The sequence below is a fragment of the Parambassis ranga genome, chromosome 2, assembly GCF_900634625.1.
Source record: "Parambassis ranga chromosome 2, fParRan2.1, whole genome shotgun sequence".
In the NCBI taxonomy this organism is placed as follows: Eukaryota; Metazoa; Chordata; class Actinopteri; family Ambassidae; genus Parambassis; species Parambassis ranga.
In genome coordinates this window covers 2,410,211-2,424,088 of record NC_041023.1, presented here as the reverse complement: position 1 = coordinate 2,424,088, position 13,878 = coordinate 2,410,211, and the positions used below count along the sequence as shown (strand labels likewise).

Sequence of the window (13,878 nt, the reverse complement as noted above, 5' to 3'; positions counted from 1 at the left end):
CACATTATTTCTTGGTTGTTGCTATGATCTTGTCTGCACCATGCTGGAACAATAAGTCTTTAAAACTCATGTAGGTTCTCTTCTGCTCCTCCCACATGAATATTTCAACATATACATGATCATATTTGTATTTATTTATTCACTGACATCGTCCATGTTTCTCCTGCAGTGAAACATACGCTGAAGATTTACATCACCACATCCTCCGGACTCCAGAATGTGTCAGAGTTCATGTTTGTTTCAACGTTTGATGATGTTGAGGTGCTTTACTGTGACGGACACAACGACATGTGCAAAATAAAACAGGACTGGGTTTCATGTCACATTATCGTCATATGTGGGCATGGCCACATGGCTCAGCAGCGCCCCCTAGAATGAGATCTGAGACCCTGTTTGACCTACAGACATAAAAATTGGTACACATATGTATCGCCTCGAGAAGAGAAAAAAGACTCTTGGAGGTATCCTCTAAAATGAACAGGAAGTCCGCCATTTTGAAAAAAACTGCGCCACTGCATTTTTCACTCCCTGCACTTTTCCACCTGAAAATTGGTCTGGTTACTCTTAAGGCATTAGGGACCAAAAGTTATTTTTGATGCTGTATCTCCCTCATACTTCATCCTACGTGGATTAAACTTTACAGTCATGCTGGACATCGGACACTGCACAGATTAATATGCTGATATGCTACAGTCACTGCGCCACCTACTGGCCGGAGGACCTGTCTTTTGTATATGTGTGTTTTGCTGTACTCTTCTGCCCTGCAGACCACAGCTCATGTCCCATGTCAGAGAGAGGACGTGGGACGATAGGGGAGGAGGCAGCTGCGAGTCCTACGGACCGCAAGGAGCGCGAGGGCCCGTCATCGCTGCTTGCAGCTTTAATTATATTATTGTTCTGTGTTACTGTGTGCTACACACACACACACTGTTTTGTGAACAGAAGTGGGCCCAGTATTCAGCCCTGTGGAACTCCACGTCTGTTTTGTGTACACAAATGTGTAAGTGCCAATTAACACAAAGGTGTTTAAGTATGTGATCTTATCCATGTGACCCCATGGGGGCGCTAGATATAGTTTTCATCTTCTTAAAAGTGTCTGGTTGTTGTGGTCCAGATGGGTTTGGGGTGTGTCAGACTTGTTTTAGAGCTTTGTTGTTACATTATTATGAGCTCCTCAGGTGAGAACATGTTACATGATCTGCTGTGTTTTTGGACTTTAGCAGCAACCATCAATTACATTCCTTCAACTAAATGAAAAAATCACATTATTTCTAATGTGTGTAACACGATGGAAGAAAAAAACATTTATAACTTGAAACTGTTTAAAGCGATTAGAAATATAAACATTAAAATGATGTGTACATCAGAAACACTTCAGACATGAGCCTTGGTTTTGCTCTGTCTCTTTAAATTCTCTTTAAAAAATGTGTCCAAACAAGTTCATACATGAAGTTTTACTTCCACCTTCAGCCAGCCTGTTCTAAAGGAGCTCCACCATTAGTTTTTTCTGTCATAGCCGACATGTTTTCAGTGTTATAAATCAGATGTGTTTGTTCTTCTTGTTGTTTCTCTTCTGCCACATTTCATCAGCAGGTAAGAACACATTCTTTAACAGCTTTATTTCTGCTCCGCTCTGTCACAGTCCCTCTTCTTTTAGTCACATGTTACTGAGAACAGTGAATCATGCTGGATTTACTGACATCAGTGTTTCTGCTGAAGTGTACAGAATGTTCCTGTACACATGTATAACACAATCTAACAAAACAGACAGAAATCCTGTGATAGCTTCAGTCTGTAAAAACTGACAAAGGATTTCTGTCTGTTGTGTTAGATGTTATTATACATCTGATCTTTCTGTCATCATTGATCAAAGTTGTGTAAAGTGACTCAGTGGGTCCACGCTGGTCAGCAGAGTCCATGTTGTTTCAGACAGGCCTGTGTGACCCTGGAACTAAAGAAATACCAAGCACAGGTTTGTTCTGTTGATGTGTCCAGAAGCACTGATGCTTTTACATACAGACAGAATCTCACATTTTCATGATTTACAAACATCTCTGTCAAGTAAATAAAAATAATTTCATGCTGGATGGATGTATACACATGTAAAAGAAGAAGCTCTCTAAATGTAGGTTCTCTTCTGCTCCCACATGAATATTTCTTTTTTTTATCCGTCCAAAACGTTCACACACATCAGCTGTGTTCCTTTTCCAGATTCGGCCAGTCTCTTCTAAAGGAGCTCCACCAGCTGCTTCTTCTGTCAGACATCTGTTTTTAACCATGAAGGATCAGATGTGTTTGTTCTTCTTGTTGTTTCTCTTCTGTCACATTTCATCAGCAGGTAAGAACACATTCTTTATCATCCTTGTTTCTGCTCCACAAGTTCATGAGGACACTGAATGCATCATATTTATGATCATATTTGTATTTATGTATTCACTGACATCATCCATGTTTCTCCTGCAGTGAAACATACGCTGAAGGTTTACACCGCTGCATCCTCTGGACTCCAGAATGTGTCAGAGTTCATGTATGTTGCAAAGGTTGATGATGTGGAGGTGACTCGCTGTGACAGCACCAACGAGATATTTGAAATAAAACAGGACTGGTTTGTTAGATTATATAACAAGAATCCTGAGCTATTAGAGGCAGGCCGTCAGGAGTGCTTAGTGAGAATACCTCTTCTCTTCAAATCTGCAATCTATAGTTTGAGACAAACCATCCAAAGTGAAGGTACAGCATCATGTTTATAATGAAATCTAAATAGAAATCCATCGTTAGTTTTTACAGATTGAACGTCTTCCTAATGTAACCCCCCCCCCTTTCAGGTGCCATCATCTTACAGGGTATATCTGGCTGTGAACTGGATGAAACAACTGGAGAGTCTTCTGGATTTGCACATTATGGTTATAATGGAGAAGACTTCCTTAGATTAGATCTGAAGACCCTCACATGGATCGCTCTGGGTCCTCAAGCCAGCATCATTGAACAGATAGTGGACAGAAACATCACCATGATGGAGTATAATACGAACCTCATCAATCATATACCCACAGTGGCTGAAGATGTTACTGGAACATGGGAGAAGCTCTCTGATGAGAACAGGTTGGTTCTTTGTGTTATTTCTCCAGCAGTAAAATAGAATTATTACTTTGTGGATACTTTCCTCCAACAACTAGTCAAGTTGATGTTTAGGTCTGTGTGAGTCCAGAAACCAGATAAACTCAGTGAATCAGTCCTCTGCAGGTTGTTATGAACTCTACAAGTTTTAAAACTTATATTGACACAATGCATTTATATTTATATATAAAAGTTAGTGATGTCTTCTTGTTTCTTTTCTCTCTCCAGATCCCCCCTCAGTGTCTCTCCTCCAGAAGACTCCCTCCTCTGCAGTCAGCTGCCACGCTACAGGTTTCTACCCTGACAGAGCCCTGATGTTCTGGAGCAAAGATGGAGAGGAGATTCATGAAGGTGTGGAGCACGGAGAGATCCTCCCCAACCATGATGGAACCTTCCAGATGACTGTAGATCTGATTGTTTCATCAGTCCCAGAGGAGGACTGGAGGAGGTACCACTGTGAGTTTCAGTTTGAGGGTGCTGAGGACAGGATCATCAATGAGCTGGATGGAACCCTGATCAGAACCAACAGAGGTGAATTTATTTCATATTTTGTCTTAATTGAAAAATTTAAAGTTGAAATTATAATACAACATAAATACAACTCTTCTCAATCTTTTGTTCTCTTTTCAGTAGTGAAGCCTGATAATGTGTCTGTTCCTGAAATAACTGTCGCTGTCATCGCTGCAGTTGTTGTTCTAGTCGTCATGGCAGCTGCTGGTGGATACATGATTTCTAAAAAGATGAGAGGTGAGCTATGATAGTTTTATTTTGACGTTGTGTCTGCACATGACAGATATTCTGACTCTCTGAAATAATATTTGGACTTCAGACTGAAGCTCTCCATTCATTTACATGTTATCAATATATTTCCTGCATGTTTCCTCACAGCACCTGGAAACATCCTTTAGCTCCAGAGGCCGCAAACCTGACAGCTGAAAGAAACACAGCTCACTGAAGGAAACAAACGTCATGATTTCCGTCACTTTCATCGTTCAACTTTGTGAAATGAACTCACCCACAGGAGTTAAACCTGCTGGGAAACACAGTCATAGATACCATCATATCTCTGCTCTCGGGCAGCAGGTGCTGGTTGACACTAATTTGCAGACAACAGGGGTTTGTGTTATCAAAAGGCAGCGCTGCATGTATACATACAGTTCTTTTTCTTATTTTATGCCACTGTGGTGCTGGGCTTTAAAAGTCAACATAATACACACAAGGTTTATTTAAAAAATAACAAAGCTCTTTTTTCTGTAAAGACTTTAAACTACAAATGTGAAGACGACAAACCTACAAAATAACTGTCATGATCCTGTGTTCTTTGGGGTTTGTTTTCTTGTTTTGGGTTTTGTTTAGTTCCTGTTTCTAGTGTTTGTCTCGTGCTTCCGGTTTTATTCTGATAGTCCGGCCCTCCTTGTGTATTGTCTTGTGTGTGATTACCTGATCTGCCCTAATGTGTGCCGCCTGTGTCTCGCTGTCTCCCCTGCTCCTTGTGTATTTAGTCTTTGTCTCTTCCTCCGTGCGTTGCCAGTCCGTCTCGTCATCTTTGGATGTCTGTGGGTTTGTTTGTCTTCAGTTCTTGTAATAAAAGGCTTCGTTTTGATTAGTAACCGCCCTGTGTCTCGCATTTGTTTCCTCCTCCCACACTGATCCTGACAATAACAGTTGAAGGCTTTTATTCTGTGAGTTGTAAATAATGTTATAATGTAAATTAAAGCTGCAAGCAGCGATGACGAGCCCTCGCACTCACCGCCTCCCCTATCGGCCCACCACCTCTCTCCATGATGTAACCAGTATGATATTGAGTTAAGAAGTAGAGTAATGTGTGTGTGTGTTGCAACCACTATGGCATTAAACAGAAGGTCTAAACTATGCAGTGACACAGTTCTTTGCTCTGTGTGAAGCCATTTCCTGCGCACACACACACACACACACACACACACACACACACACACACACAGGACCAGAGCAGGAAGCACCTGGTTCGTTGAGCTCTGCACACCTGATGGTGATCAGTCATGAAGAGCTGCTGATCAGCAGCACCTGCAGTCACAGAAAGGAGCTGCTCAGTTTTCTATGTGTGTGTTTTAATCAATAAAACTCTGGTGTGAGGTGGAACTGATGATTGGAGGAAGTACGGCTGTGTGCTGTTCTTATTTACACACATTTGTGATGAAGGAGTCAAGGAGCCAGCAGAACATAAAAAGCCTGACAGTCCATTGCTCTGCTTGTATAATATAAAATCAGATGAGACACTGCCCCCTAGTGGACCATAACTGATGTGTTTGAACCTGAAGCCTCTCTGGAGCAGAGTGAACACAAACACACAATCACATGTTTTCTGACATATAAAGTGATGCTTGAAATAAACCAGGTCATGTGACTGTACCTGTTCTCATCAAGGAGCTCCTCCCACAGCTCACGTGCTTCGTCAGCCTCTCCTGGATGAGCTCGTGCTCATTGTTTTTGTGTTTTATTTTATTTTCTGTAAACTTGTACACATTAATATGCTACAATGATCATGTTGCTGTGAGTGCTGCCTCAACACTAAACCAAGAAAAATCACATTCCTCCATAAAATAACAAATAAATAAACACACCTAAATTAATTAAATCATAAATATTTATAAACTCATGAAGATGTAAAAAAGTCAAACTCCTCTTTAAACAGAAAATCAGAGATTCGTAATGTGTATTTATCAGTTTGTCATTGTCGATCCTGTAAATAAAGTTGGAAACAGTCCCTGTCCTGTTAGAAGCAGCCCAGCCCTCTGAACACAACAAGAACACAACAAGATGGTACCGTTACTTTTACTGCTGCTCGTCTGTCACGTCTCATCTGCAGGTAGGTTTAAAACACACACACACACTGGTCATAAAGTTTGTTGTCAGTCTGTCGGTTCGGCCTGCAGCTCCTCACAGCAGGGCGCCGTCTAACGGAGCGCACAACGCACAGATTTATGATGGATGGAGCATGTTGTGTTGATGTTTTCACTTGTTCACTCACATGCTGACTGTAACTCTGACCAGCCTGAGAGAAAGAGGCGAGTTTGTGAGAGTTAGAAAATGTGTTGTGAAATATGGACAAAGGAACATTTCTATCAGATTATGTAATCCTCCTGAGATTAACAGCTTCAGGGAAAACAGACATTCAAAGATTAGAACTTTATTTCATGGATGTGAAAAAGAAATCACTGACATGTTCGGTGGAAAGTGACCCAGTGGGCGTTGGTTCTGTAACAGAACACCAGACTTCACACAAACATGTTGAACCATCAGTTTCACTGCTGCTCCTCTCAGACTGCAGCACAAGCCCTGTGTGTTCATGTTGCTTGTTTTTACACACAGACTTCAAACTCACATTTTGTGATGAATTATAAACAAACAAATATTTCACACATGAAGATGTTCTGTCTCTATAAGCTCGGATCTGTCTAACAGGTTCACACATGAACTTTTACTTTCAGCTTCAGTCTCCTCTGATGAAGCTGCTTTTTGACTTTTACATACTAATTCTGATTAACCATGATTAATCAGATGTGTTTGTTCTTCTTGTTGTTTCTCTTCTGTCACATTTCATCAGCAGGTAAGAACACATTCTTTATCATCTTTGTTTCTGCTCCACAAGTTCATGAGAACACTGAATGCATCATATTTATGATCATATTTGTATTTATTTATTCACTGACATCATCCATGTTTCTCCTGCAGTGAAACATACACTGAAGATTTACAGCACTGCATCCTCTGGACTCCAGAACCTGTCAGAGTTCATATAAACAGATGTGGGACAGTAACACCACCATGATACACTATAATAAGGAACTCATCAATCACCGTTTCCCACACTGGCTGCAGATGTTTCTGGAACATGGGAGAAGCTCTCTGATGAGGACAGGTTGGTTCTTTGTGTTATTTCTCCATCAGTAAAATAGAATTATCACTTTGTGGATACTTTCCTCCAACAAAATATTCAAGAGTCCAGAAATGAGAATAACCCAGTGTAATCAATGACCATTGATGGCAATCATTATCTCTGCCTGATCTCCTCCCTCAGTGTCTCTCCTCCAGAAGACTCCCTCCTCTGCAGTCAGCTGCCACGCTACAGGTTTCTACCCTGACAGAGCCCTGATGTTCTGGAGCAAAGACGGAGAGGAGATTCATGAAGGTGTGGAGCACGGAGAGAGATGAAGACACAAGTTCATGTTGCATGAACATGAACTTGTGTCTTCATCCCTTCTGCTGAATCCTCATGTTGTTATCCCTCCTCCTCCCTGTCTCTGACTCTATCTGAAGTGACACCTATAAACGATTCCTAGTTGAGCTAAGTGTCGGATAAATGGAGGCATCTGTGAAGTAACGTTCTTCAAACAAGGCTGCGCTGCATTAGGGAAGACAGCCACTGCCTGTTTGTTTGCTGAGGATGTCCGGTGTGAGGGGAACAAGTGCAGAATATGATGTCTATTCCTCATAAAGGCACAGCTTTTTATTTGTTAAGCTTTTAACACGCTCTTAGCATTTACTGTGGCTGGTCAGAGGGAAACTTCCACAGGACTGAAATAGACTTTTATGTCAGGCCTGGTGCACCGAAGTGTGTTTGATACCATCAAAAATGATCCTACTATTTTTTTTCTGAAAGCTGAATATGCCTTTTTCTCACGCTGCCTTCAGGGACACAAGGAAACAGGAAGGACATTAATGATTATGTACATACAGAGTATTTGCTCTGTGATTTATGACAATCAGTTTATTAGCATTTAGGCCAGTTATGTGATCAGTCAGTCAGCAGCTAGTTAACTGAGGCAATGTGGAGTCAGGAAGCAGCTGACGTTGCCAAAAACATGCAGTTCCTCCAGTGTCCACTAGAGGCCGACTCCAAAAGTGATTTTTAAAAACTTTACACCAGAAATAAACGTGCTCAAGCCTAAAATCTGCAAATGAAGACTTGAAATTTAACTTAGTTCAACAAAAAAATCATTATTGCTCTGACGTCCTAATTTTCCTGAATGAAATAACTGAACTCCTTCATTGTACACGCCTCATATCACCCAGCAGGACAGTAAGAAAACAGAAGTCTGAGCCATCTCACGCTATCCCCTCTGCAGACACAGCAGCTCCCTTTGGATAACACCATACACTTCCTTTTCGTCTATAAACAACTTCAAACTTGGCGTTTACAGACAGAACGATGCGTAAAAAGCGCAGTGAACGCGCCGCTGCAGCTGCGTATGAATGGACAGTGAGCGTGGGCAGCTCGAACTCAGCTCTGCACACTTCCTCAAAACTCTGAACAGCATCCAAGCAGACGAACTTTACTCCGCCGGACATTTATTGTGCCACCTTTGAAACCTCGCTTGAGATAATATTTAACAGCGAACCATGCGCGCCGCATAACTTTGCTGTCCCTGGCTGCGCGAGGCGGGGTGGATCGATGGAGTTGTGATCTGGACTGAAGTCGGTGAAACATAACACGCAGGAACAATGGTACATGTTTGTGTTTCAAGCGTCACAATTGTAGTTTTTTTTGTTCTCTGGAGCGGTTTGGTGACTTTTGTCCGCTCGCTCCCGCACAGGTCTCCATAGCTAAGGCGCTCCTCGCAGTGTTCGGCGTGGCAGTGGTGGTGATTTTGATAGCGGTGCCCACGGCAATATATCTGAAAGGTGAGTCTTTGCTTTTTAAACAAATCCCTCTGCGGTCTGACGCACCGTTAAACCGTCCGGGGGAAAGGAGAACTTTTACGCACGCGTAATTACGCGTTGTGAAATGGCACCACTTCGAATTCATTTATATATTTACTTTGTCATCTTTAAAGATTACAGTGAAGTCTCCCCGTTTAAATATCTCCACGACAATTTCCTTCATCACACAGTGACGTCAGCAATATTCCACTTGTCATTATCAGAGCCTTTTACAGCACTTAACTCTCCTTTATGGCATGATCATGGTGTGTGTCCATGATATCATATCTGTAACCTGTGACCTTGGAGTCTCTGCCAGGTCCCAACTGTCCTGCCCTGTGTTTCAGAGGATAAGGAGGGGGACGGGGGGACATCGTTCACCCTGGAGGACGTCTTCAACAGTTCACTGAAGCCAAAGTCCTACAACATGAAGTGGATCTCAGGTGGGAGCCGCCATTATTTCACCTGTAAAATAAAAGCCATGATGATGACTCATTATCTATCAGCTGCACGTTGTAGTGTAGTTCCTACATCTGTGAATTTCTGACCGACATCTCCAAAACTCACATCAGTCTCAACAAACAGTACAGGAGGACACAGGAAAAAAGTGTTTGAACTGCCCCTTTAACATGTAAAAAAACGTGGAATTACCCTTTGAACAGTGTCATGTGATCATTAAATCATCATGAATCATGCATTACTTATTACTGGAGTGTTGCGTGTCCTCCCCTGCACGCTGGGGTTGGTTGTAGCCTGCCTTCATTGTGCTCACGTTCCTCCACAGATCATGAGTATCTGCACAAGTCCAACAGCTCCATCTTCCTCCACAATGCAGCCACGGACGAGGCCACACTCTTCCTGAGCTCAGACAAGTTTGTAAGTCGTCCACCTTGTTAGTGTGTATGTGGCGTGAACACACACACGACAGTGACGCCCTCTTTCCAAACACAGGGTGAAAACAATGCTTATGACTACCAGCTGTCTGCTGACCGGAAGTATGTGGCCTTCATGAGCAACTACTCCAAGGTACGCTGGTAATGTGGAGTCTGCTGCGTCTCTGCAGCCGCTGACTGATGTGTCTGCTTTGTTTTTCCTGTTAGGTGTGGAGACATTCGTTCACCGCCTCATATTCACTCTATGACCGTGAAGCAGAGTAAGTATCTGACATCTTTCACTACAAACGTGATGCAACATGTCATTATAATGATGTTCACTGCAAACCTCTTCAAGCACATTTGTGAGCCCCCCTGACCTCCCTGATGAAGTCCAGTACTTCGCCTGGGCCCCTGAAGGCAACAAACTGGTACGCCGTGAAGCAGGTGACAGACAATCACACACAGCCTCCTTCTACACTCTCTGACAGTCGGTGTTTGCCTCTGCAGGCCTTCGTGTGGAGGAACGATGTGTACATAAAGACCAGCCCGGGGGCTCCGCCGCACCGCGTCACCTTCAGCGGCGAAGAGACCCGGATTATAAATGGGGTCCCTGACTGGGTGTATGAGGGTGAGTGGAAACCTCCTAAATCAACCTCAGTGCTGCTGGAACTGAATCCTCAAACATGGCGTCCTGCTTCCATCCTTCCAGAGGAGATGTTCTCGTCCAATCAGGGCCTCTGGTGGTCACCTGGAGGGAAGTACGTGGCCTACGTTCAGTTCAATGACACAGAGGTCCACCACATTGAGTACACATGGTACGGAGACAAGCAGTACCCCAGCACTGTTTCCATTCCGTACCCAAAGGTGGGCGCCCTAGTACTGATTGACTGATGTGATCATCACTGGTCAGTCGGTCTAACAGTGTTTTCTCTGCAGCCGGGGACACCTAACCCTGTGGTGAAGCTGTTTGTCGTGGACACAGACAACACAACAAAGATCACTGAAGTCGTCGTTCCGGACATATTCAGCTCCGTGTAACGTAACTCTTTCTATTATTGATTCCAAAATACTCCTCAGACTCAGTCTGACCGCCTCTCCGTTCTCCTCTCAGCGAGCACTACCTGGCCTCCGTCACCTGGGCGACAGATGACCGCCTGGCCGTGCAGTGGCTGAAGAGACTTCAAAACCACCTCATCGTCCAGATCTACAACTTCAGTGGGTCTAGCTGGGATCCTGTCCAGGTACAACATGGTGTTCATCTAATGAACTGTCCCTTTAAAACATGAAAGAAAAATATTGGGAAACTCTGTTTTATACAAGCTGATAATGCCAGGGTGGTGCCGCTATAAATAATAATAAGTGTTTTTATTGTATTTGTTGCAGCATCGGGAGGTGATGAGCAGGGCCTGGATCGGGCGGGTACGGTATGCAGTATTAAATTTAACCCTTTATATCATGCAGAGGATAATGGCGCTTTTTGTCCTGCTTAGTTCTCACCACCAGAGCCGGTGTTTGCCACAGACAAGAACAGCTACTACCTGCTCATGAGCGACACCAACCAGTACAAACACATTCATCACGTGTCTGAGGTCAGCACTCAGGAGCCAAATGTTAAACCATCTCCTTGCAATGTTCATTATCATGTATCATTGCGTCTAACTGACACAGGGCAAAGCTACGGCCATCACCTCAGGACAGTGGGAAGTCATCGACATTTTGAAAGTGACTGGCGACAGCGTGTACGTCCGATTCATTCCTTTCATTTATCTGCATGTTTTGAAACTTTACTGCAGATTTATGATGTTTACCTACAATTAAAAAGTCACGGTGCCATATAGTTTACAGCCTGAGCTGCTCTCCTCCTCAGGTATTACTCAAGTAATGAAGAAGGCGAGAGGCCGGGAGGGAGGAACGTTTACAGGTACCAGGCGTCGTTCCTAATCACACATGTGGATGAAACAACACTCCTGACCGACCATGTTTTTATTTTCAGGTGGTCAAATGGAGAGAAAACATGTCTGACCTGCTCGTTAGGGGAAAGCTGCCAATATAACTCTGCTTACTTCAGCCACAACGCCTCCTTCTACTCAGTGAGCTGCAGGGGTCAGTGACGCTCCTGTTTGCACGTTTGCAGTGTTTAAATATAAATATTTCAACACTTTCTGTTTTCCCTGAAGGTCCTGGGATTCCTCATCATGCTCTCATGGATAACAGGAAAAACACACGTAAGCTGCGACCCATACGGAAGAGATATTAGCTGAAAACACTTTACGTTGATACGGTTTTTTCACATTGTTTTTGCAGAACTTAAAGTTTTGGAGGACAACAAAGTGTTTACCGGCCTGATATCTGGCATCCGAATGCCCACCATGCGTCGAAATAAACTCAGACTAGGAGAATACAGTAAGTAGATTCAACTCAAAGTGCAATAGCCGCTAATGTGTTAAGCTTTGGATCATAAAATGAGCTCCCTGTGTTCTTTTCAGATCTCTGGTACCAGATGTTTTTGCCTCCAGGCTTTGATGAGTCCAAGAAGTACCCTTTACTAATAGACGTGTAAGAATCCATCTTTGAAATCACGAAAATAAAGTGAAAAAAATCCCAAATCCTCCGTCATTGTATGTGACAGAGGAGTCTGGATTTTGCTTGGACTTCCAGGTACGCAGGGCCTTGCAGTCAGAAAGCAGATTTTAGCTACCGGGTGAGCTGGGCCACCTACCTGGCCAGCACGGAGAACATCATCGTCGCCAGCTTTGATGGGAGAGGAAGCGGTTTCCAGGGCGACAAGTTAATGCATGAAATCTACAAACGTCTGGGAACCTATGAGGTGGAAGATCAGATAACAGCAGCCAGGTGAGGAGCAGTTTATACAAACAGATTCCCAGTTCTCCCAGGAAAAGCTCGACAAAACTGGATTCTCCCTGTTTCTGAGTATGTTCACACACGTCTTTTTTTAAAGGGAGTTCATCAAAATGGGCTTCATTGACAGAGACAGGGTCGCTATCTGGGGATGGGTAAGTGATCGATGCTTCTGGTTGTTGTCCTTAAATCCACGTTTGACTGAGCGGCCGCGTGTCTCCCTCAGTCCTACGGTGGATACGTCACCTCCATGGTTCTGGGTTCTGGCAGCGGGGTGTTCAGGTGTGGCATGGCGGTGGCTCCCGTCTCCAAGTGGGAATATTATGGTGTGTATTCATGTTGTGTCCCGATCGCTTTATTGAGACGGCAGCTAACGAATGTCTCCGTTCAGACACCATCTACACAGAGCGCTACATGACGGAGCCCTCGCAGAACATGGCCGCCTACACTGTGAGTCGCACACACGTGTGTATCTCTGTGTATTAATAGTGTTGACATTAAATCTGTCTGTGTGCAGAATTCCACAGTGACTGGCCGAGCGAAGAACTTCCATGCAGTGAAGTATCTCCTGATTCACGGGACAGCTGACGGTGAGTGTGCGGATATTTTAAGATATTTTTAAAAAGACGGAAAATAAACTGCTGTGTGTGTTTTTTTCCAGACAACGTGCACTTCCAGCAGGCGGCTGAGATCTCAGAGGCTCTGGTGGACGAGCAGGTGGACTTTGAGGCCATGGTGTGTTATTTTTTATTTGTATTAATTATTTTAACTGCTGCCACATATTCATCGATACTTTCCTCTTTCGTCTTTCAGTGGTACACAGACAAGGATCATGGACTGACGGGCTCGGCCAATCAGCACGTCTACACGCACATGAGCCACTTCCTGAAGAGGTGTTTTGCATAAAGTCCACTGGATCTTCTTTTTTTAAATTAATTACAAACTTATTATTATATTCAGAAGCTGGAGCCTGATGAGTAGACGGTGCTTCACACCCTGTAATATTCTGTGCCTGTGAATTCTCCTTCCTGCCTACGTGAAAAATCTGAGTGTCTGTACAGTGCTGCACTAAATTATATATCAAAACATGATTTCATACAGTTTCACTTAATCCATCAGCTGGTTGACTGTTTTCTGTTTTAAGTGTTTTATAAATAATAAAGAATTAAGTCACAAGAACGAGTGTGAGCCGCTGTTTTCTAAAAATGACACATGATCCTCACACAGCCACAGGAGGGTGCCACATAAAACAACTTTTAAATTGGTTCAATTAAAATAATTTCATTCTTATAAGAAGACAACGAGTTATTTCAGCATTTAAAAATCTAAAAAGCGCTTTGCGTCATTT

The 13,878-nt window shown here is 43.4% G+C and overlaps 1 protein-coding gene and 1 pseudogene across 1 annotated transcript; both read left to right on the top strand.

Annotated features, from left to right (window-relative positions):
* Positions 1 to 1,469: 1,469 nt before the first annotated feature.
* Positions 1,470 to 4,727, top strand: LOC114426185 (major histocompatibility complex class I-related gene protein-like; annotated as a pseudogene).
* A 3,550-nt stretch (positions 4,728 to 8,277) lies between these two features.
* On the top strand, positions 8,278 to 13,701 carry LOC114426017 (dipeptidyl peptidase 4-like). The gene is made up of 26 exons (XM_028393110.1): positions 8,278 to 8,601; positions 8,691 to 8,778; positions 9,144 to 9,239; positions 9,581 to 9,672; positions 9,748 to 9,822; positions 9,897 to 9,949; positions 10,027 to 10,099; positions 10,179 to 10,299; positions 10,381 to 10,535; positions 10,608 to 10,705; positions 10,783 to 10,912; positions 11,055 to 11,090; positions 11,162 to 11,260; positions 11,340 to 11,410; positions 11,539 to 11,592; positions 11,665 to 11,774; positions 11,849 to 11,896; positions 11,976 to 12,074; positions 12,158 to 12,227; positions 12,330 to 12,524; positions 12,631 to 12,685; positions 12,757 to 12,856; positions 12,922 to 12,980; positions 13,048 to 13,120; positions 13,192 to 13,265; positions 13,344 to 13,701. Exons 1-26 carry the CDS (start codon positions 8,599 to 8,601, stop codon positions 13,434 to 13,436), a joined length of 2,220 nt encoding a protein of 739 aa, XP_028248911.1. The 5' UTR covers positions 8,278 to 8,598; the 3' UTR covers positions 13,437 to 13,701.
* Positions 13,702 to 13,878: the final 177 nt, after the last annotated feature.

Excerpts from the sequence above, each read along its gene's own strand:
- LOC114426017 (XM_028393110.1), top strand. Across the intron at positions 10,300-10,380 it reads CCCTGACTGGGTGTATGAGG|AGGAGATGTTCTCGTCCAAT; the intron begins GTGAGTGGAAAC and ends CCATCCTTCCAG. Across the intron at positions 12,857-12,921 it reads CTCCAAGTGGGAATATTATG|ACACCATCTACACAGAGCGC; the intron begins GTGTGTATTCAT and ends GTCTCCGTTCAG.